At 42.1% G+C, this 23,158-nt stretch overlaps 1 protein-coding gene across 1 annotated transcript in view; it reads right to left on the bottom strand.

Annotated features, from left to right (window-relative positions):
* The window catches only part of MTHFD1L (methylenetetrahydrofolate dehydrogenase (NADP+ dependent) 1 like), a gene marked incomplete at its 5' end in the record, with an annotated part of 171,294 nt that overhangs the window by 2,355 nt on the left and 145,781 nt on the right, over positions 1–23,158 (bottom strand). Inside the window, one exon of the mRNA XM_082480716.1 lies at positions 2,686–2,794. Within this exon, the coding sequence (XP_082336842.1) occupies positions 2,705–2,794 (90 nt within the window). The 3' untranslated portion in view covers positions 2,686–2,704. The remainder of the gene's footprint in view (positions 1–2,685; positions 2,795–23,158) is intronic.

Raw genomic sequence — 23,158 nt, 5'->3', positions numbered from 1 at the left:
GATATTAATATGTTTCAGTTTTTTTAATAGAGCACATTGCTCCTACGGAGAGACTGCAATATTGTGTGTTCCATGTCTCAGCTAGCTGTCAACACAAAAAACTAGAGCTGACTATTTGACAAAGTTTTTGCTTGTTTGGCTTTTTAGATTATATTCTAATGACTGGTATCCTGCAAACGTTTGTGAGAACTATCATCTGCTTTATTAATGCAGTGAAGGGGTGGAGAAAAATCAGAGAGGCTAATGACATCCAATGTCTCAGCTCAGTAAGAGCCTCATGCAGCTACCCGAGCGGCAACAACTTTTGCCGGTATCCATTTCACAAGTCTCATGATGCTATGCACTGCACAGGAGAATATCAACTGCAGACTAAAACAACGGCTCTCAGCTCTGCATGGCTCTGCCACAAATCTCTGAATATTTTTCAATTACCACATCTTAAAGATTTGAATCAGTCCTAATGAGTTGGCACAATATCATATTACTAGAAATTTTACATTGTACACTAAAACCCTAAGAAAAAAAGGGAAACCAAGTGGAAACAAAATAAAAATCCCTTGATCTGCCATCACAGAAACAAACCCACAAGTACCTCGTAGTGTAGTATCATCTACAGTGTGGGTTCACTTCAGTGAATGTGTGAAAGCAGAGAGTAATACTAAATTTCTCTACAGCAAGTTGGGAATAAAGATTATATGGGAATATTTTTTCTCTGTGTCCAAAATGAGAAATGTACAAACCTAGCACATGAACTGGATGAATTTTAGAGCTGCTGAATACTGACTACCTTGTGTGGTGCTCACTGGGTATTAAAATACTCTCAAGGCATTTACTTAGATCATTAATGGTAGGAACACAGGTGACTATGTGCCTATACTGACAAAAAATATATATGATCAAGCTGTTTTTTTCTTTAAAAGGCTTAAACTTACTGAATCAGTCATCTGTCTGATGCCACCAATACCTCCATAATGAAATTAAAATAATTTATTAACAGTTGGATATATATACTATTCCCGACTACTATATTTTTGCAACTTTGTTAGCATCTTTTTACATCTGAGAAAAACACCATCACTGACTTAAAGCTAAGTTTAACATTTTCATTTCGCGCACAACTTCAAATGAAAGACCTTCACAGTTGGAATAGAGTATTTAATCTGCTTATTTATCATTGTTCTTCAAAACTCACCAGTCCATGGTTTGGATGGATTTGTGTAAGACAAGGCAGTAAACACACGATTAATCAGGCTATGTGAATCTGCATATAGATTTTACATTAGGATTCTACAGTCATTTCAGATGGTTCAGAAGCAATTACATGACTGACACAGGATGAGTCGATATGTATGCATGAAGCCATCAGACATATAATGCATATCAGTAACAAAAATGGGATATACGCCAAGAAGCAGTACGCCCAACACTACCCAGCAACAGAACAGTCAGTGATGGTTTACATATAAGGTAGTAATTACCTGTGCACGCTGGTTAACTTTCAAGCTAACTGCTTGCTTTTTACTTGTCTTGACTGGTACGCGCGACATGGCAGAATCTGCTCTCACCAGATGTTTTGTGAATGCTGTGACATTCAAGTACGGGCAAGTGAACAGTTAATTTGGTCTGAACGGTAATCTCATTGGGTTGTGTCTCCCCTCCTCCAAACAATCCGTTGAAACACAGAAACAGAAAATGAAAGCCAGTTCTCTCAAAACAGAGTAGGCAAGGATTGCTAGAGCAGGGCTGGAGTGTGTGGGCACATCCACCTCAAAGCTGTGGCTGATCTGGGGTCCCATCACAGTCCTGTTAGCTCATAGTGATGTTGCTGTTCTGTGTAAAAGTAATTGATTTACTCTCCAGACCAATTTTCTGGGGGAAGGGAGAGAGTCTGCCACAGGCGCACGTGGTTTGTTTCAGTCAGGGTAACATCCTCTCTTACTCCACTTATTATGGTACAAGGTTAAAATGGAGTAGCATGGAAAATTTTCATAACAACTTGGATTTTTAGTGAGGAACATGTGCTACACAAAATTAAAACAGGACACCAAGAAGATTTAAGTGCTTAGAGAAGGGGAGAAGGTGGTGGGGGAACTGCAACCTTTGAGGAAAAGGGAGAGAAGCCAGCACAAAAACCAGAAAGGGTTAAGAGGACAGACGTGTGTTCCTGAAATGCTTATTACCACTTGAGAGAGATGACAGTGATCAGGAAAAACAAAACATGGAAAAACAAAGCAAAGCTCATGAACAAGCTGTGAAACATTTCCCCTGATATCTAGGTAATGACAGAAACCCAAGAGAGTAGTATCAAAGATGAACTAGATTATTTCTTTTGAGGTGACTAACATGACATAATTGCTTCAGACCGACTTTTTTCATAGCCAAGAGTGGTACAGTTGCAGAACCAGCTCCTCCTCATGCCAAACTGACAGAGCCAGGAAATCCAAAAGGCACCATCAATGCGCACCATCGGTGTACACCAGCAAAGTGCTGGCCACCATTCAGCTAACGAGAAACCCATGTGAGAAAGTATACATCATGAAATATTCTCCCAAATCCCCCCAAACTGTGGGAAGTCCTTAATGAAACTAGGGCCTAGATAAACTCCTGACAACCTTTTTTATGTATGTACTAGAGACAAACATCCTCCTCCAAGCTGGAACAGGAAAATAAAGGCTGTTGACTGACCTGAATTTGGACATCACTCTCAAAACAATCCTTTCACTTGCTCTGTGACGGGGTCAAGGTCAATGTCATAGAAGCACGGCCTCGTGGGCAGTCCTGGCATGGTGCTCATCTGTGGGAACAATAAAAAGAAGTTATACTCCTGCACCTGTAAGCAGATAATCACTCCACCCATGTAAACATTAGATTAAGAGAAACTCTGGATTGTTCATCATGGACTTAACCGCAGATATGATCTTCACCATATTTTTTGTTCCTGTTAAAAATATGAAGCTTGGTACTTTTTTGATTTTTGTTTTAAGTGTAGCTTCTAAAAGACAGGAGAGAGAAAATAAAAGCTAGAAAATACAGGCTAGAATAGCAACCTAAGAATAAACTCCTTAACAAAACTAAGACACTTTGGGACTTTTTTGTTCTTCAGCATATTTAGCCAGAACATTTATCCATTTATATCTGCTGGGAAAAATCACACAGCAAAGGCCAAGGACATAATTGCCCAAACTCACCTGGTGATATGAATGTGTTGAAGTCAGACCCCTCCCACAGAAAACCAGGATATAGGAGCAGAATTAATTGCAGCACTTTCATGGCTAATTACTTAATGTATGGAACAAATTGGAATAGTTCAAGTAAAGGTACATGGATTACAGTTGAATCCTAATTTAGTAGTTAGAATTAGAAGGTTGAGCTATGAAGCTAAAGCAACCCAATTATCTCAGACTGTGCATAATTAAGATCCTGATCTAGCATAAGACACCAGTATCTGCATACTTTTAAACATGTAAATAGTTTCATGGACTTAAATTACAGTTAACTACAGCTCTGCTCATGTTACTTATACTATTATTTACAATTGGCATTTTAGCAGCAATTAAAGACACATGGGTGATGTGGAAATCTTAAGGTGTTGGTCAATGATAGCTTAAGCTACTTTAAATCAGAGGTACCCCAGCTTCACACCTCCCCCACCTTAGGACTCCCCTATTCCCTCTTGCAAAGGAGATGTCTGCAGAGCAGGTTCAGCAGAATAATGCTATTTTTCGATCTGCTTCATCTTCTCCTGTTTCAGCAACTTGAGCCCGGAGGGGCTTCCCCCAGCACTGGCACAGGGTAAAGGCTGTGACTGTGGGGCAGTTTTAAGGCAGGACCAGTTTCGATCAACTCGAACCACTTTGGATTCACACCCTAAGTCTTCCTAAGATGACAGTTAGAAGCCCTGAATATATCACCATATTTCCACTAATGCAAGGCACTCTAAAAATAGCATTTGGGCTTAAGGACTCCATAAACCCTTTGGATATCTTAACCTCAGAGATGGAGGATGGCCTTGCTATATTAGGCCCTACATTAATACTCGAAGAGATGAAAGACATTACAATCTCTGAAAACAAACCTGGAGTTCAACTTTGCTCAACTAAGTTGAGCTCAACTAAGTTGGATAAGCACCTTTAAGCATTAAAACTTATTTAACAGATGCCAGATTTTGAGGAACAAAATTTTAGCTGATGTATGTTAAGCAGAGCTCATTAAAGTTGATGCTTAATCTGACCCCAGGACGTAACCTTCAAATATGGCTGTGTAGAAAAAAAAAAAAATCACACTGGCTTGAGTACTGGAAACACTACAACCACAATAACCTAAGGAACAGGTCAGATTAGGGTATGTTTTCATGATGTGAGCTGAAACCCATTGATAAAAGGGGACAGTTTCACCCTGCAAGCCCCTGGGATGATTTCCCCTTGGAGTCGGCTCTGGCACTCATCTTACTGCAACCAACCTTATTCAAGACACCGAACTGATGAAAATGCACGTTTTTGTGGTCAGGGTTGATTGGCTGATGAATTAAACCTGCTTACTGCATGACCAGGCCACCACCAGGCCACTGGCTGTGGGGCAGCAGGCCGTCACCTCCCAGCAGGGAGTGCAGGCCTGGGCGGCTTCCTCCCTCCATCTTCCCTAATTCCCCAAGAAGCACAGCTCAGCTACAGTGTTTTCTCTGGCCAAAGGCAAGCTCTAACAGGCTAATTGGCCTCAAAAGAGGAAAACTACATGACCACCATCCTAGCTCCTCCAGAGCGCAGATTTACAGGCCCCCCTCGGGCTGGAGCAGGCTCTATTCCTTTGTAAATCAACCTGTTCCGCTGCAGACTCAGTGACTGAGTTAGCATCTCCCCTATGCTTCAGCTTCGCTCCGAACGCTCGCGTAATGTTTCCATCGTGGGAATACAAGCAAACTGTAAGATGTCTCCACCGCAGTCCCATTTACTCCGGAGAGCTCTGCTGCCATTTCAGAGGTTAGTCCCACATTGGGAAAGGGGGACAGGAGCTCGGTGAGCTCCGCTGCAGCCATCATCTCACGTGAGACCCAGCTCTGGGAAAAAACAATGCCACGAGCTCTGCTAGGGGACTCAGTACATTTCCTCTGTTTTTAAATATAGTCCTTCCTGATCTTTTGTTATTGCACACAGTAGGATTAAAAGACAAACCCGTCAGTTTGCATCGACCAAACCCTGCCACCGATTGCACGACATCATTTTACTGCCTGACATTGTCTTGGCATCTTAGCTAAGTACTAAAACACCTTGTTACTGTTCTTTATCTGTTGGCCACACTAGTTGGACTACTACATCATTAGGGTTACTGAATTATTTTCTGTCTCAGATTCATCCCAGTTTATGAGTTAACGCTTGACAACAAACTGCCTTAATGAATTACATTTTGCTGGGAGGGGAATGAACAAAATTGCCAAAGACAACTTCCTGGTTACTTTGTGTATGGCAGTTCTACATCCGAAAGTAAACTCCCAAATACCAGGTTCACCCCACCCCCTTTTTTTTTTAATAATATATCTACAAGCTTGGCCAGACTTCATTTTCGCTGTATAATAAAAGTAAGAATCAGTTTAGGGGAGTTTTGCCTTATTTTCTTTAAAAGAAATGTTAAAAAGAAATCCTACATGTGTGGTTTGGGTTTGTTTTTTTTCACAGGCCCAGTTCTACACTGGTGTAACTCCGCTGTATTAACTAATGGAAATCTATTACATCTATAAAATGTGAATATCAAACCAATTTATTGCCAGTTCAGGGAATACAACTATTCTCATATTGAAAAATTAAGTCAACAAAAGGGAATGAGTTCATCTGAATTAAAATTACTGCTGCGTAAAATGAAGTATGAGGCAAAAACCCAGTGAGAAAACACTTTGGGACGAATACCTATGTGAATTACGGAGCGAAAATAAAATATGTCCTGTCACTTTCCCCATGGCCCAGACTTCCAAACAGGCAAAGCCATGTAGATTTACGATCATTTCTCTCCATGCTCATTATTCGGACACACAGAGGTAACATGCAGCAGAATCTATCCCTTTTTCATTACCTCAAGGTCAATAGGAGGAGACGGCTGGCTGGCTGAGGAGATTACTACCGATTATTCCATCGCCAGCCCTCCATTTCTTTCCTGCAGCCAAAACCACAGGAGAGAAAAGAGGGCTCAGTTGCTGCGAGGCTGAACTGAGGCTTCAGCTGACTGGCTTTCCACAGGGAAAAGCCAGGGTTCAGAATGATCCTCTTCCCTCTTGCTGTTTTCCACCATGCTGAATGAAGGCATTAACGAGCGAGTTCACAGGCTGGCCTTAACTGCAGCAGGCACGACCCAGAAGCATCCCTTTCTCTGCCCCAAGTAACCAGAGCCCAGATGTTTGCACAGGCGGGGAGGGATGCTAACCTGCCCCCCGGCTGCAGCACAAACCGTACTTGCCCGGTGGCTGGCAGACTACCTCCGCCTCTCCAAGGCTTTCTGAGATAACTGCTTACTAAAATTACTTCATTTCTAAAACTTGAAAAAAACAGGATGAGCAGTGAAAGAGAAAATATGCCTAAAACATAAATCACTTTGGTAATTAGCAGGTAGGTACGGCATGAAAAAAACCCCACAGAAATTTACAGTCATACAGCAACTTGCTAGGCATCTCATACGATATACACCCTCTATATATTGAGTGGAGATCAGAACAATTCTCCACTCTAATATAACAATATTTAGATTATAGACTGGTAGCTACACAACATCACACAGCCTGGCTGTGAGAAAAGAGCAGGGTAAGAAGCAGTGCATGACAACACGTTATCCACTTAAGACCACAAACTGAATTTAGGTAGCTGAAATAATCACTACTTAATTTGACCTAAACTGTTACTATCACATTTCCCCTGGGAGAAGGAATATATAAGGCATAAACTTTGCACCTTAAAACTTAATGCAATTCATATGAATGCTTTGGGGGGGGGGGGGTAGTTTTTACGAAAAATTCATCCAGCTGCTGCCCAAAATATACAATTTAGGAATTAGTAGCAACTAGTTTTGTAGGAACTCATTGGAACGAACCATTTCCTTTGCAAACTGGGCAACTGTCTACACAGCCACGACAGCAAAGCAACTGCAGAAAGACAATGTGAAAAATACAATGCCTGTTTATTGCTATGGCACTCATGTTTAGGAGGCAAAAGCAGCAAGTCTTACAGTCAACTATCCTGAAGATCATTTACGCTCCTGGAAATGCAGAACTGGTAGAAGATAAAATATGATTTTAGCTAAGAAAGCCTGAAGGCTACTGTTATTTATACTAGACATTTATGATCTTCCAGAAGTTGACTTACATGTCTAAACAAAAAAAACCATAACGAGCTTCCTTACAAAAGGAGGATGCTAGTTATTTTTAAGGAAGCCATATAAAAGTGCTGTTCCACACCCTCTCCAAGAACCCATCCACTGTCACTGGAAGAGTGACTAAGGTGAGCGTCCCTGGAGTTTTATTTAAATTACAGTTACGTGTTCACTTGTAATCTTAGCTGGCCGTAAGGTCTACGTAACAGTTGGACAGTCAAGCACTAAGACTCTGCTAGCCACGTTTGTTACAGTCCCAAGAGGAACTATGCTGCTTAGCTTCCTTTTTTATCATACAAATGCCTACCAGTGGTTGACATATCCTGCCTTTTACTTCAAGTGTGTATAAATACATATTTTTTTTTCTCGTTTATCTATATGAAAAATCCTAATAGGACCTGAGATCACCTTAACTGGGTTAGCACAATGGCATGATGTGTAAAACAGACGGTCCTGAGGACTACATCCAACTCATGTTTAGTGTCTTGTTCACCTATAAGACAAGACGTGTCTGTTTTACAGGCATAGCATGGTTTCTAGATAGAAAAAGAAAACCAGAGGAATCCATACTTACACAAAGTAGGGGAAACAGATGATTAGAAGATACCAAAAAAAATCAGCAAACAGCTTATTGAGGAAACCTCCCTATTCTGTGGCTTATGAAGTTAATGTTGCATTTGACAAGAAGTGCAAGTAATTCTCATTATCCAATTGTATCCTTTTGTTAATTAAACAACTTAAGACAACCCACAACCATTTCAAACTTGAAATACAGCAGAAAACAGATGTTGTTTCTCAAGAGAATCTAGCATACACACGACTGCGGAGAACTCCTCAATAAAATCTGATGGGGTGAACTGCACATCCCATACTCCCTCAGCAAGAAACAATACAAGAGGAAACTCAAGAATAGCGCTATAAACCTGCACGCATTATGTTCAACGTGCCAGAATACGTTGGAATCCTGAGGCGCAGCACAAAGGAGCTACGCTTCAGGGTTTCAATAACATTTCCTAGCGTGAGTTAGAGCTCTGAAAGACAGATCCACTACCAGAAATCTGCTCTCCTGCAGTGCATCTGTCAGTCTCAGCACATGCGAAGCTGAAAGGAAAAGCTTTCCTCCCTTCTTCTGAAGAAATCCCACCAGGTGTCCAACTTTGCCTGCCTTTAGGCACTCTTTATCTGCAGTGTCAGATGACTCCCACTGACACCTGTGGTGCCGGCCATGCACTGGAAGCTGGCACCAGGGAAATTGCAATCCATGGGGCGGGAGAGATTAACAGTGCCCTCGCTGCACTGCATGACTGGAGGAGTAAGTGCAGATCTTATGACTGGATGCCTTAAGGTCCCTGCACTCTCCATTTTAAACCTATACCTGGAAATTTTCCATGAGACCATCCATGGAATGAGGGTAGTGAGTAGGACTCCAGCACTCTGAAGCATGCGACTGCAAACATTTCCACTGAGTGGTCACTTATTTCATCTTCAAACTGGCCTGTCCCACACCACGCAGAGGCACTCAGTGTACACTGAAGAGGTAAGCTAGTGCACAAAAATTAGGCAGCATGTCCTAAGCACCTCAAGCATCAGCTTGTAGTTTGTTCCACAGAACCAGCAAATTCCCCCACTCTGTAGAGCTGCAGAGCTCCGTCACTTCAGAGTAGCTCATGTTTTGAACGACAGATGAAAAAATCATTTACATGAAAATGACAGAAAAGAATAATTAAGAGATCAATATTGTTTGTCTTCATGAAAAGAAATACAAGAGAATGAAATGGCAAGAACAAAATATGCACAGTTTAGTCTACACATATCCAACTCCCCCCCAGATATTAGAGAGAACAACACCATGCCAAAGGCTGAACTGATGCTCAAGTGACCTTTCACCACCTCTTAAAAGCAAACAAACCTCATATACTCTCACATTAGGAAAAGCAGATGCACAATGGAGGCAAGTTGGGGCTGCCTTGGAAAAGTATCAACCTTTAAAAACAAACTAATAAATTCAACCTTGGAAATGGCAATAACTTCTAAAAATCTACTATAATAACTACATAATGCTTAAGAAAATATTATCTCATTATTTTTCATTGCCTGAAAATTACAAGGATTTCTAAAAGCAGCTAAGCAATGATCTTTAGTCAGTGTTTAAATAACGGTTTACTTAAAAGTTTTAATGAAAATTTGCCAAACTTGATGCTAGCCAGGGGAGGTAGGGAGAGTAAAGATCGTATTCTCCTTCTCAGTAAATCTTTAACAAAAAAGGATCTTGTTGCAATGTATAAGAATAATCACAGTAAGAAACTCAACACATTAACATCTTTCAAAATGATCAAAATCGTGTTTGAAAAGATGCTGATGCTACCCTGACATACGCTGTAGTATTTCTTGCAATAAATGGCTCCGTTTCACTGGCATGCTGACTGATATCAGGTGCAGAAGTCCATCTGGCATCAATTATTCTATTATCATTGTCTCTTACTTTAATGTTTCCACATTCTTTGGCAATTGTTCGATTTTGTGAAAGGATTCACAACAACACAATGCATGGACATTGCTCGTCTGCTATCAGCACCTGGATGAAATTACAAAAGTACTGAATACCGCTTATACAATCCTAATTGACCTCCCTGCCAGATGCTCCAGTGAGGCAGAAGCAGCTTGTGCCCTGTTACGTTCTCTGAGGGATTTCCAGGACCCTACAATTTACTCATCTTGAGCGGAAATAGTCTGAATCCGAAAGTGATCTCCTGGGCACCTGAAGGAAAAAACCAAAACCCACACAACAGTCCACATCTGTCCAGTGCAGCTTTTGGAGAGATCTGTGGGTGCATATCTCCCAAAGGAAGCAGAGGACGAGAGGAATTGGTCAATGCTTGGTTAGCCAAGTTCTTGCTGAACGTGTCAGCGTAATACCACTGGAACTCAAATGTTGCTGCTACCGATGGGCTGAAGCACTGAAGACCCAGAACCGGCATTTTGCTAGTTATTAAATAAAATATTTAGGCATAGAAGTAATCTGTAATAGAATGAGCAATTTCCCTGATTAAGTAAAACATTTGTGACTTGCATATATGAGTGCAGTCCCTCTCAGCAGAGTTGTCTCAACTCATTTTCATCTTAGAATTTATAAAATCATACTCGAAGCAGAAGAAAACAATCCCCCTAATAACAGCACAATGGGATCAATATTTTAAGTTTTACTTGAAAAATACGTCTCTCTCTCTGAGGTAGCACGTCAGATGGTGACAGTTCAGTATATTATTTTTTCATACCATCCACAACACAGCATGATGTTTCACAGGGTATTCCAAACTGGTTTCTGCCCTAAATAAATTCATTGATAAACAAAATACTACAAAAACGAAAGCTACAAAAACCAAACCCCCCAAATCAAATGCCCCCGCCCCAAAAAAAACCCCAAACAACCAACCAAGGAGGAGATAAAGGGGGAGAGAAAAAACAGGGCTACAAATTCCAGGTGACTTGTTCCAAAACACCTCCCTCCATCCCAGCCCACTCAAATCCATTTCCAGGAGTAATTGCTCCCTTGGCCAGGGCTTACATCCTGATTTTCCTTTCCCCCTTGGGCTTTCAACAGAATCCCTGGCAGAGGATTCTCGCTTGCTGCCTCTTGTACAAAATCACCTCCTCAGCCAGAAAAAATCTTTCCCTCCAGCTCACTCCTGATGTCAGAGGCTCCCAGCGCCGTTCCCATTCTTGATGAGTGTCCAATATATCAGACAGTGCTGGAAACGCGCCTCTGAGGAGAGGATAAAGGCTTTCCTCCCATGTGCTGTTTCAGCAACAGGAATATCTGAAGTATCTGATATTCATGGGTACATAATCCTCCTGCTTTGTCCAGTGCTCAGGTCTCCCGGTGAGCTGGAGGTGTCTAAGCTGCTCCAGCAGCTCAGGTTCTGCTGAAAGCAGAGCAGGTTTTGTGGTATTTGGGGAGGAGAGGTCTTGGGTGGAACCATCCCAACTGCCTTGCATTTGCTAAGGGACTAGGCACGCTTCATTTCCTCTGAAATCTGTTTATTTTTAACTAATTTTTACCCTAGAAGGGCAATTACTCAAGAACTGGGAGCAAGTCCCACTTTGTGCTCTTGGTCTTCACTATGCCTTTTTGTTTGAAAGCTTCATAACTTTCATATAAGACTTGCCTTTCTGGTCAGACGGCCTGAGACGTTAACACAGAGCCTCAATTACAGCCCAGAAACTGGAGATGGTGGCAGCAGCAGACTGTAAAGCAAATATGTGCGCTCAACATGCAACAAACTTTATCCTTCCCAGTAAACCATGCTAGGAAAAGCATCAGGAGCATCATCCAGTCATTACAATGACAAATTACAACGTGGAGAAATTCCAAAAGATTGCATAACAATGGTGAATAAAAACACATTTAACTGCTGCCATACCAGCCTTCTTGGTTACAATTAACTACCTCCACTGACATCTGAGTAAGTAAAGTTCCCCAAGAAACACCATTATCAGGCAAAGATGATGTATATATATGGAAGGAATCACTTCTAGACAAAGTCAAGGCATTAGAGCAGAGGACCACTTAAAATTAGTTCTTTTTAACTGTTAAACCACCAAACTGGCTTGGCCTCATTACATGACTTAATTTAAGTGCCAGTGGTGAGTTTTATAATACCAAAGGGTGTGAGAATTTTGGAAAACACCTGAAACAACAGGAGTTGATAAAAGTAGAAGAAGACGTGACTATACTTGGCTAATCCCATCTGAGTAGATACAATCGGTACTGGGAAACAATAAAATCTAGGATATACATTATACAGGTGCAGTTCAACTTTCCGGTCTGTAGTTATCATGAAAGATGGCAGAAAGAAGAGCCTAGGGGCTTGTCTCCAAAGAATGATTAACTGTGGTGGGCATCAAAAGCATAAATTACTATCACTGTACCATCATCCATGTGTCAACCTTGACCTGTGAGCATCTCTAATCTCGTTAGTTCAAGTTTCTATATCTGCTTTCTCAAGTCACTTGTTGCTTGGATAAACAATTTAAATGATTTGCTCTTTGTAGCCCTTAACACAGGTTATTTTGTGACAAACTGAAGCAAACAGGAAATAGACAATTGCAAACAAGCATCATACATTATCATTCTGGATGCAGCTGCTTTCTAACTATATGCAATTTTGCCCCATCTCTCTCCAGGCAAATTGCTCTTTTGATATGCTAGGTCCATGCTATCTTAGCTTTCCTTTCTATTTGTTCCTAACCCAGAAGATCCAGCATGGATCCAGTTTGGCTAATCATGAGGACATCAAATTGTTGAGCTGTCTCTGTAAATCAGATATTCTCAGTCACAAGTCCATTGCAGACCTCTAGCAGTACATATGTACTGCTAGCATACAATACAGTGTGTCCTCTAAAAGTATATCAGAATGTACTGTGGTTCCTTTTGGCAAGGAAGCAAATAAAAAATGAAGGGTGTTACTTAGATCAGCAATCTTCACCCTATAGTCTATCAACCCACTTTTTTAAGGGCTCTCCAAAAGGCTGCTAAGAAAAGTGAGCCTTGAATAAACTATGCTGGATCTCACACTTTCCCTGGAAGATGGAGGAGCATAGAAATGCTCTGAAAAAGGCCAGAAGCCACTGACTTACGATGCACTAGTGCCTTCAGAAGAGCCACCTTCTTTGCAAGTTGCCTGAACCGCACTAAGAGCTGTAAGGCAAAAGGAAAAAATTCTAGCTATGAATGTAGGACTTCACTCTCTTACAGCAATACTGATTTTCAAAATTTCCCTAAGGAGATATTAAACCCCTAATTTCTGTTCACTGAGAGATACCCATGAGTTAACAAGCTGACAGATAGATTTAGTTGTCAAAAGAAACCAGACAAAATTTTGTTAATTGACAGAGGGCACAGTCTTTATCCTACAAACGTGTATCTTTACATAATATAATAAAGATTTATATTTTTATATTTATAAATAAAGTTCTTTTCAAAGTCCTTGAAAATATGAATTAAATACATTAAATACGTCTGGGAAATACATGAAATAAGATCTCCTTTTTAAAAGGTGAGTGCGATATAAGGCAGAAAAGGTTAAATGATTTGCCAAAAGTTACAAAAGGAGCTGAGGCGATGCCAGGAGAATGGAACTTGAAATTGGTAACTCGGATTCTCATCTTAGTCTCATATAACTGAAACTCAAAAATAACTATGCTAAACAGTTACTTTGCATGAAACATCTTTTTCTATTCCATGATGAGGCCTTTGTATCACTATTTTTAAATAAAATACAGCTTTTTCTATTTCTCACACTTTGCTCAGTATGAACTTGCAGTAAGTCACTTTTATAACCACAGTTTCTGCAATATAACAAAGGATAACAATATATTCATATAAGCAACAAAAATGTTGTTAAACTGCCCAATCAAAATCAACCATATCTGGAAACACTTTTTTTTCAGTCCGAAAAACAAACCAACAGGTGTTTTGGGGGTGGCATTCAGTATTTTTCCCAAACAAAGCATATGAAAGGACACAAAAAGTGGAAGGCAATAACGAATTTCTGCATCCCAACACAAAACAAGTTAACATAACTCTTTTTTGTACTTTGACAAACACCTAGTACAGGAACGATCTATGGGAACTTCTTCTGAACCATTAAAAAATGTGTAAAAAATGCCATAGAAAGTTTATTTGTGCACATACAGGGTAAATAATAAAAAGACTAAAGTAAAATTATAACAGAGAAATTAAAAACCACTTAGACTATAATCTCTTCAATGCCGAAGTGAACAAACTAGCAGACAAAGCCATAAGCTTTATTTATTCTTATGGTACAGCCCTCAGGCTCCTCCTAATCAAAACAAGGCCAGTCTGTAATGAGCTTTCATTTTTGGCAAACAAACAATTTACAACTCCACTGCTCAGCCAAAGGCATAACAAACACAACTCACAACACATCCGCTAATGTTCAGCCTGCCTCCTTCCCTCCCGGTGACCCCAAGAACGAAGACCCCCCATGATGGCACACAGCCCTGCCTGAAGTGCTGCAATGGCCCAGTAGCATGTCACTACCCACCTGCCTGAGCATCTTCCTTGAAGAGAGGCTGCTGGTGAGCAAGAGTGCTCTCCCTTGGACGCAGCCACAGACTGTGCTGCCTCCTCATCACCAGCATCCCGCCCAGGGACTCCGGTAGTTATTCTCATATGAAAATTGCTTGTTGTTTATTTGTGGGAAAACTCTGCTTTATCTTTGCTTCCACATTACATTTCTCCTTTGTCAGACTGCTTAAATACTGACTGTGAAGTTATTTTTAATTTGATTTTTTATGAAAGTTATTAAGAAAATTCGTTTTTTTTCTTTTTCCCAAAGAAAAGTAAAGAGACAAAGACGTTCACAAACTCCGAGGGAGCTTATTCACGCTGTCACAAACATGCTTTCATCCCATTCTGGTCAGATTACCTGCAGAGCACTTGGTTTCCATGTCTACTCACTGCATCACATCTTTACTACAGATGCCAAATACAATGGCATTGATGCTCTTTATTATAAACCAGATCAGAGGTCTACAATCAGCACAGCTCATTCAGGCTCCCAGGCACAAAAGCAAATCTGACATATGCAGTGCCAGCAGCACGATGCTGTTTCTCTCTGGTGCATACGAAAAAGGCTTTACCCTACTCCCTGCGTGCCATTGCCCGTTATCTCTCCCCTGTGGTCCTGCTGCTTTGTTGCAGCTGTCCCTGAGCCTGCAGGACAGTGCAGGGCACGTGCCTGGCCACAACCAAGAAATACAGGAGTGGGAAAAAGTCATCAAAGGCTGAGGAAGGCGGGAATTACCTGTACCTACTTTGTTGCATGTGTTTGTGGAACATCTTCTTTCAGCTTCATTTGATTTAGTCAAGTAACAAAAGCTCCTGGTGCCTTGCTTTCTATATGTATCGAGCAGCAGGGCGTTGTGTACACACGGAAAACTGGTGCAGTGTGATCAATTAATACAAAAGTTATACACTTTAAATCAGGTAGAAGGCAGGCAGGGAGCGTGCCGTATCACATCAAAGCAAATGTGCGCTTTTGTCTCTGACAGTGGCTGGTGCCAGATGCTTCACGGAGAAAAGCTAACACTATGGAGGCTGACAAAGCAATCTCTGTCCGACACTGAGAGCTGATAACTGAAGACTGACCGAACCCTTGAACACCATGCTTAGCACTTTTTCCAAATTACTTACTCATACTAATTACAACCCTGCATATTGTTGATGGGCATAACCTTTTATAAATCTTATAAATCTTGGCCTCAGTGGCTTTCCTGTGTTAATGACTTCCACATTTTAATCACACATGAGAAAGTATTTCCTTCTTTTATAGAGGTATTAATATGGATGCCTGGCAACATCTCTTCACGGACCAAAGAAATATTTCAAAGAAAAACTGGTTTCCAGGCAATCAGGAGACAGCTTCAGATAACCTCTAAATTCTGCATAACAGCACATGGATATAATACAGGTATAACTACGAGTCTATGAAATTCACAAGACTTCAGATGTTACAGATACAAAATTTATATGACTACAGCAACTTGAAAATTCTTGGCTTTCTCAGTATTTCAAGTATTAGAAACACATTAACCAGTCAAGTCCTAAAACTGTTTCTGTGTTAAAAAGAAACTCAGAATCATCCAATAAGCTTTAATTAAACAGAGAGAAACAAAATGGTAAAACTGCTAAAGAATATGAACCTATTACCAAATTGATTTGGTGATAACAGCAGAGCTCTGGTAACAGCAATTAGCTTTGAGCACCCATTTTAAATCAGCAAGCATATAGAAACATATCATATTGTGTGCAAGCTGATGTTTAAAACCAACTTCAGTACTCTCTTTTCAGAGGGGAATGCCTAAACATTAATGTGTGGCTGTTGTACAGACTTTGTAACATTCTTCTGCTTTTTAAGATTCCTCTCTAGTTACTTACCCACTAATTCAAATTTTAGCTGACAAAGATACTTTACATGAATTTTCATTTCTGTGGGATCCAGGTTACAATGCAAAGGTAACCTGGATTGTGTGTGCCTAACAAATGCAATAACCTTCACAACTGAAAACATTTCTTTTTCTTGTGAATAGTATGGCATTACTCCTCCAGTTATGACTTCTGAGTTTCAACAAGCCAGCTGAAGTGGCTACAATGTCACATGAATAAGGATCTTTACTTTTTTGTGGATCTGCTGGGATTACTGGGAAGAGTGATGAGAAGCCTGGCAGAATGCTGAAAAAAAAATAGCACAGGTCAGGAAGTCATTTCTGGCAGCAGATGTGTGTTCTAATTGCATTTACAGACGGATGCCATACAGGGGGAAGCTGGCATTTAACAGGTACTGTACTCAGATCCATTTCACTGTCATTAAGGCTACTACTACTAAAAAAACCCCCAAAAAACTCAGTGAGAGAAAAGGGAAAATAATGACATATCCAGGGCACAACTCCAAATAACCTAGGAGATGCTCTGTGACATTCTTATTACTCATTTCCTCTCATTAGATTTTGACCCTTGCTTAGCTCATTCTGGTATTTAAGGCTTACGGTCTCTTTGCTAGTGAAGACCCCTTAAAAAGCCACAGCAAGCAAAAGGTAGCCCTTCGCACCACTCTCCCCTCAGAGAGGGCTGTGGCAGGCAGGGCATAGGAGCCCGGGCTCCTCCCCAAGGCAGCACAGAGTTACAGCTTCCAGAGCACAGGCACCTGCACCCAAATTGCTGCATGGTTGCAACCCTGCCTGTCTGCCCATGCTCCAATTCACCGAGGGGCTGCATGAGATTTAGGATTCTGATTAACCAGCAAGAACAGTGGGGCTTGGAGCAAGAGACAAGACAGGGACTCCTGCCATCCCTCTCCCTCGGCTCTTGCTGCCCAAATATTTCAGTCGCTGCTCAAGCAGTTTCTGGACCACTACTTTTGTTCTGGAGTGATAAAAGGCCAACCAAAAATAACAGAGGCTTATCTACAAATACTAAATAGTAAACTATAACCCCTGTGGAGCTGATTCACAAGCAAATCAGACATCCCTGCATGCAGGGCACCACCATCCCTCAGAAAGGCAGGGGTTGATATGGCTTCAGCAATATGATTTTCGTTTGCAGACACATGTCTGTCAGAACCCTAAATCTCATACCATATTACCTTTGTGACTGATATTAAACACGTGTCTGGAAAGAATTAAAGGGCAGTCAGTTGTCCTGAATCTGGGAAAATTTAAGAATTTTTCTTACTCATGTGTCAAAAAATATTAATGTAACTTTGTACTTTATAAAGAGGAAAGACTCCAAAACCAGGCAGTGTTCCATGTACCTGCAGTGATAATTAGAAGAATGGTTAGCTATAATATAGCCGTTTAAAAAAAAAAAAAATCCCCTGTAAATTTCTTTCCCATCTGGGAGAATACTGCATTTCCTCATGAAGAATGCCAGCAGCAAACTGTCATGCCAAATTTTCCTCTACAGTATGCATTTGGTTCTGAATCAATCCCAGAGGAGACACCAGACAACATCAAAACAGAAGCCTTTAATTGCCCCATAAAACGAAGATGACTTTATCCCCTTAAAGCTGAACTTTTATGAATATATCCCTGGAAAATGGTACCCCACAAAACTATTACACATAGCACTGTAGTTATCTGGGATTCATCTTGTATACCATTTTTTTTTTTTTTTTAACTGTACTGGAAATAATGTTGAAAGGTCTACAAGAAAGCATATTTTTGGATTATCATGGCTTTAGTACCCGGGAAACAGAATTCAGACCACATCCTTAATGAAATGGTCCATTTGGCCCAAACAACCCAAGGAAAGAAAAAAGTTGCTATCCCTTTAGAAAATGTCATTTTAAAGCGTATCAAATGTTTTCCAGTTGCAAGTTATACATGCGCTTGGCTAACATTTCAGAGCGGTTTACCCAGAAAAAAACACTTTTATCCTGGAATAAGAATGCTCACAGCCAGATGTACTAGAATAGCCATTCTGCTTAAATTTTAACAGCACCTCATTCCAGCATGACACGTGTGCGTGTGTGTGGTGGCCATTTGTGTATACATTCACCAATTTTCCCATCCCAGTTTCTCTCTTTTTGACTGGGGAGTAAAGCGAGTCTCCCAATAGTGCCCATTTTGTAAAGTACACGTAAAGCATTAAGAAAAGGCATTTAAACTATTTGAAATTATTGCTGACATATCCTTTAGAAAATGGTGAAAGAATGCATTCTTACTACAAATTTCTGCAGCAGCATATTTTTCAGCAATAAGGAAGCGTGGTCATTGACTATCACAGCTTGCTACCCGTGTTTCTTGTGCAGATGGCCTTTCTGTATTTAATTCAGGACACCTTGCTGGTAAAATACATTCATATAACACCATTAAAGCTTATCTTTCTGTGAATGGGGTCTGTCTTCAAGAGTTCCCACCCCTTGGCTTATTAGCTCATTCGTTCAAACTGGCAACTCAGGAACAGACACAAAGCTCCAGCTCAGAGGAAATAGAGTTATGGGACTTGATGATCCTTATGCAACATGCGTGTTTTGCATGACTGACCAACCTAAGCTATTAGGAAGCCTTATTTGCTTGTGTGGACTTGTGGTGTGCACGTTTTTATGCCTTGCCACATAGGAAAAACAAACAAGTGCTTCAAAATGAGCTACCTAGGGCTTTTAATCACAGCTTCTCCTTCTACTCCTGAGTGACTTCAATTCAGCTGGTAAAGTGTAGAGCTGGTTGCACAGTGCTTGCGCTTCCGTTCAGCCTCAGCGGTGGAAGGCAAACCTTCACCACCTCTGGGATGCCAGCTTGTGGGCTGTAATGCCACCTTGGCTCCTTCTCCTGAAATGATGGCCAGAGCACAGGCATTAGGATAACTTTTATTTCCCTTTTCACAGTATCACAGTATGCTAGGGATTGGAAGGGACCTCAAAAGATCATCTAGTCCAATCCCCCTGTTGGAGCAGGAACACCTAGATGAGGTTGCACAGGAAGGCGTCCAGGCGAGTTTTGAATGTCTCCAGAGAAGGAGACTCCACAACCTCCCTGGGCAGCCTGTTCCAGTGCTCTGTCACCCTCACTGAGAAGAAGTTTCTTCTCAGATTTAAGTGGAACCTCTTGTGTTCCAGCTTGAATCCATTACCCCTTGTCCTATCATTGGTTGCTACTGAGAAGAGCCTGGCTCCATCCTCATGACATTCCCCCTTTATATATTTATAAACGCTAATAAGATCACCCCTCAGTCTCCTCTTCTCCAAACTAAAGAGACCCAGCTCCCTCAGTCTTTCCTCATAAGGGAGATGCTCCACTCCCTTAATCATCTTAGTTGCCCTACGCTGGACTCTCTCCAGCAGCTCTCTGTCCCTCTTGAACTGAGGGGCCCAGAACTGGACACAATATTCCAGATGCGGTCTCACCAGGGCAGAGTAGAGGGGAAGGAGGACCTCTCTCGATCTACTAACCACCCCCCCTTCTAATACAGCCCAGGATGCCATTGGCCTTCTTCGCCACAAGGGCACAGTGCTGGCTCATGGTCATCCTGCTGTCCACCAGGACCCCCAGGTCCCTTTCCTCTACACTGCTCTCTAACAGGTAGCTCCCCATCCTATACTGGAACCTGGGGTTGTTTCTGCCCAGATGTAGGACCCTACACTTTCCCTTGTTGTATTTCATTAAGTTATTCCCTGCCCGAATCTCCAGCCTGTCCAAGTCTCTCTGGATGGCAGCACAGCCCTCTGGCGTGTCAGCCACTCCTCCTAGCTTAGTGTCATCAGCAAACTTGCTGATAGTACACTCAATTCCCTCATCTAAATCATTGATGAATATATTGAATAATATGGGCCCCAGTACCGACCCTTGAGGCACTCCACTGGTTACCGGCCTCCAACTGGACTCTGCCCCATTGACTACGACTCTCTGGCTTCTCTCCTTCAGCCAGTTCGCAGTCCACCTAATTATCCGATCATCCAGTCCACACTTCCTCAGTTTAGCCATGAGGATGCTGTGGGAGACCGTGTCAAATGCTTTACTGAAGTCAAGGTAGACCACATCTACCGCTCTGCCATCATCCATCCACCTCGTTATTTCCTCATAAAAGGCTATGAGGTTGGTCAAGCATGACTTCCCCTTGGAAAAGCCATGCTGACTGCCCCTAATAACCCTCTTATCCTTGATATGCCTTGAGAGGGCACCAAGGATAAGCTCTTCCATCAGTTTCCCAGGGATGGAGGTGAGGCTGACCGGTCTATAGTTACCCGGGTCCTCCTTCTTGCCCTTTTTGATTGAGTGGCTGGGAGAGGGAAGCCTAGCCACTGCACTTTGGAGGCACTTGTGATTTTACATCTCAGACTTCTTTTTTTTCTCTTTTCTTTTATACTGGCTTTGACCCTTTCAGTAAGTTCCAGCATCTTTTTCCCTTTACATATAATCCTTTACAGATTACATCTCCTGTTCACCAGCAGGGGAATATTTAAAGTAATATATCTATTTTTATAGCTGTGCCAGACATTCCTCCTATGCTCTTCCTGTGCTGTGTTTGTAATTGTATCTGTCTTTCAAAAATTCAATTAAGGGACAGTTAATGAAAATTAATTAATTTAGTCCTCTGACAACACAGAGCAGCCCCACACAGATGACATATTACAAGTTCATGACAGAGCAATGAGAAAGAAGCAGGAAAGTACTGGTAAGACTTCTGCATCCCTCAAAATACTGAGGAAAGATGCTCTCAAGTTACTTGGTAGAAAAGATGGAATGGGATGCGATATACAATGTGAAAGAGCTGCCGATTTCTCAATGAGACAGGAGGAAAGCCGAAAGGAGGAGTGTCGTGGTTTGGCCTCAGCCAGCAACAAAGACCCACGCAGCCGCTCGCTCGACTCCCACAGCCGTGGGAAAAAAAAAATCGGCAGAAAAAGGCAAAACTCGTGGGTTGAAATAGCGTAATTTAACAGACCAGCCAAAGGGAAGAAGAAAGAAAAACAGTGACACCGATAAAGGAGTATAAGGACGCGATTAGAGTACCGCCGCGCAGCGCGCCGACCGGACCCGCACCACCGCAGCCCGCCCCCGAGTGGCGACTGCCCCCCCCCATCCCGGCTAGCGCCTCTTATAGCGGGGCATGGGTCACGTGGTATGGAGTACCTGCCTCCCCTGCCGGCTCCTTGAGGAAATTAACCCCATCCTCGCTGGAACCAGGACATTATCTACCCCTTATTCCATACCATCTATGTCATGCCCAGATCTTTCAGTTCCCATAGTCTATGGGCCATCCCTCCAAAATGTCCACTGAGCTCACTTAGTCCATGACGGTAGGCTCCATCAGTGAGAACAGTCTCTCAGGGCACATAAGATGGTGTGTGGAGCTGGACTTCAAATACGTACTGTATTTGAAGCTCGTGACTGGTGTACCCAGTGCAGTCCATGCCCACGGTCCACAGGTTGAAGATGTCGATCTCAAGGAAATTGCTGGGTGCCAGCTGCTGAGATCAGTTCTTATTACATCATCACTGCACTTTACTCAGTCTCATCAAAAGTCCATCTGTCATTGATTTGGGTGATTGGTGATTCTTCTGTAGTACCATTGATAGCAATAATAATGATAACATATACCAGTAAGGTTATTTAACATTTAACATTATAAAATTTATTCATTGGCTATTCTCACCCAAAATCAAATCCCCATGAGGTACTCATTGGACCTCCCCATCCTCTCACATCACCCACCAAGTGGACCTGGGTCCTTGTGCAAAAGCAATCCCATGGATGGGTTTGCCTTTGCCTGAGGCAGGGCTAACCCAGACTGTCTTCCCTAATTCCCTAACATATTCTTCATATGCACTACAGGGACTTTATCTCCTTCTACTGTACGTGGAAGTTTTGACTGGGAAGGGCCAGCTCGATTGGCAGATCCCCTGGTATTAACTAACCAGGTGGCTTTTGCTAAATGGGCATCCCAATGTTTGAAAGTCTGACCCCTCATGGCTCTCAGCGTAATCTTTAGCAGTCCATTGTATTGTTCTATCTTACCCGAGGCTGGTGCGTGATAGGGGATGTGATATACCCACTCAATGCCATGCTCTTTGGCCCAGGTGTCTATGAGGCTGTTTCGGAAATGAGTCCCATTGTCTGACTCAATTCTTTCTGGGGTGCCATGTTGCCATAAGACTTGCTTTTCAAGGCCCAGGATAGTGTTATGGGCGGTGGCATGGGGCACAGGGTATGTCTCCAGCCACTCAGTGCTTGCTTCCACCATTGTGAGCACGTGGCGCTTGCCTTGGCGAGTTTGTGGGAGTGTGATATAATCAATCTGCCAGGCCTCCCCATATTTATATTTTAGCCATCGTCCTCCATACCAAAGAGGCTTTAACCGCTTGGCTTGCTTAATTGCAGCATACGTTTCACATTCATGAATAATCTGTGCAATAGTGTCCATGGTCAAGTCCACTCCTCGGTCACGAGCCCATCTATATGTCGCATCTCTTCCTTGATGGCCTGAGGCATCGTGGGCCCACCGAGCTATGAATAGTTCACCCTTATGTTGCCAGTCCAGATCCACCTCAGCCACTTCAATTTTAGCAGCCTGATCTACCTGCTGGTTGTTTTGATGTTCCTCAGTGGCCCGATTCTTGGGGACGTGGGCATCTACATGACGTACTTTCACAACCAGATTCTCTATCCGGGCAGCAATCTCTTGCCACAGCTCAGCAGCCCAGATGGGCTTACCTCTGCGCTGCCAGTTGTTCTGCTTCCACTGCTGTAACCACCCCCACAGAGCATTTGCCACCATCCATGAATCAGT

The sequence above is a fragment of the Vanellus vanellus genome (genome assembly GCF_965231255.1).
Source record: "Vanellus vanellus genome assembly, chromosome: 3".
NCBI lineage: Eukaryota > Metazoa > Chordata > Aves > Charadriiformes > Charadriidae > Vanellus > Vanellus vanellus.
Note: the sequence above shows the minus strand (reverse complement) of the source record. Positions and strands in the feature narration are given on the sequence as shown.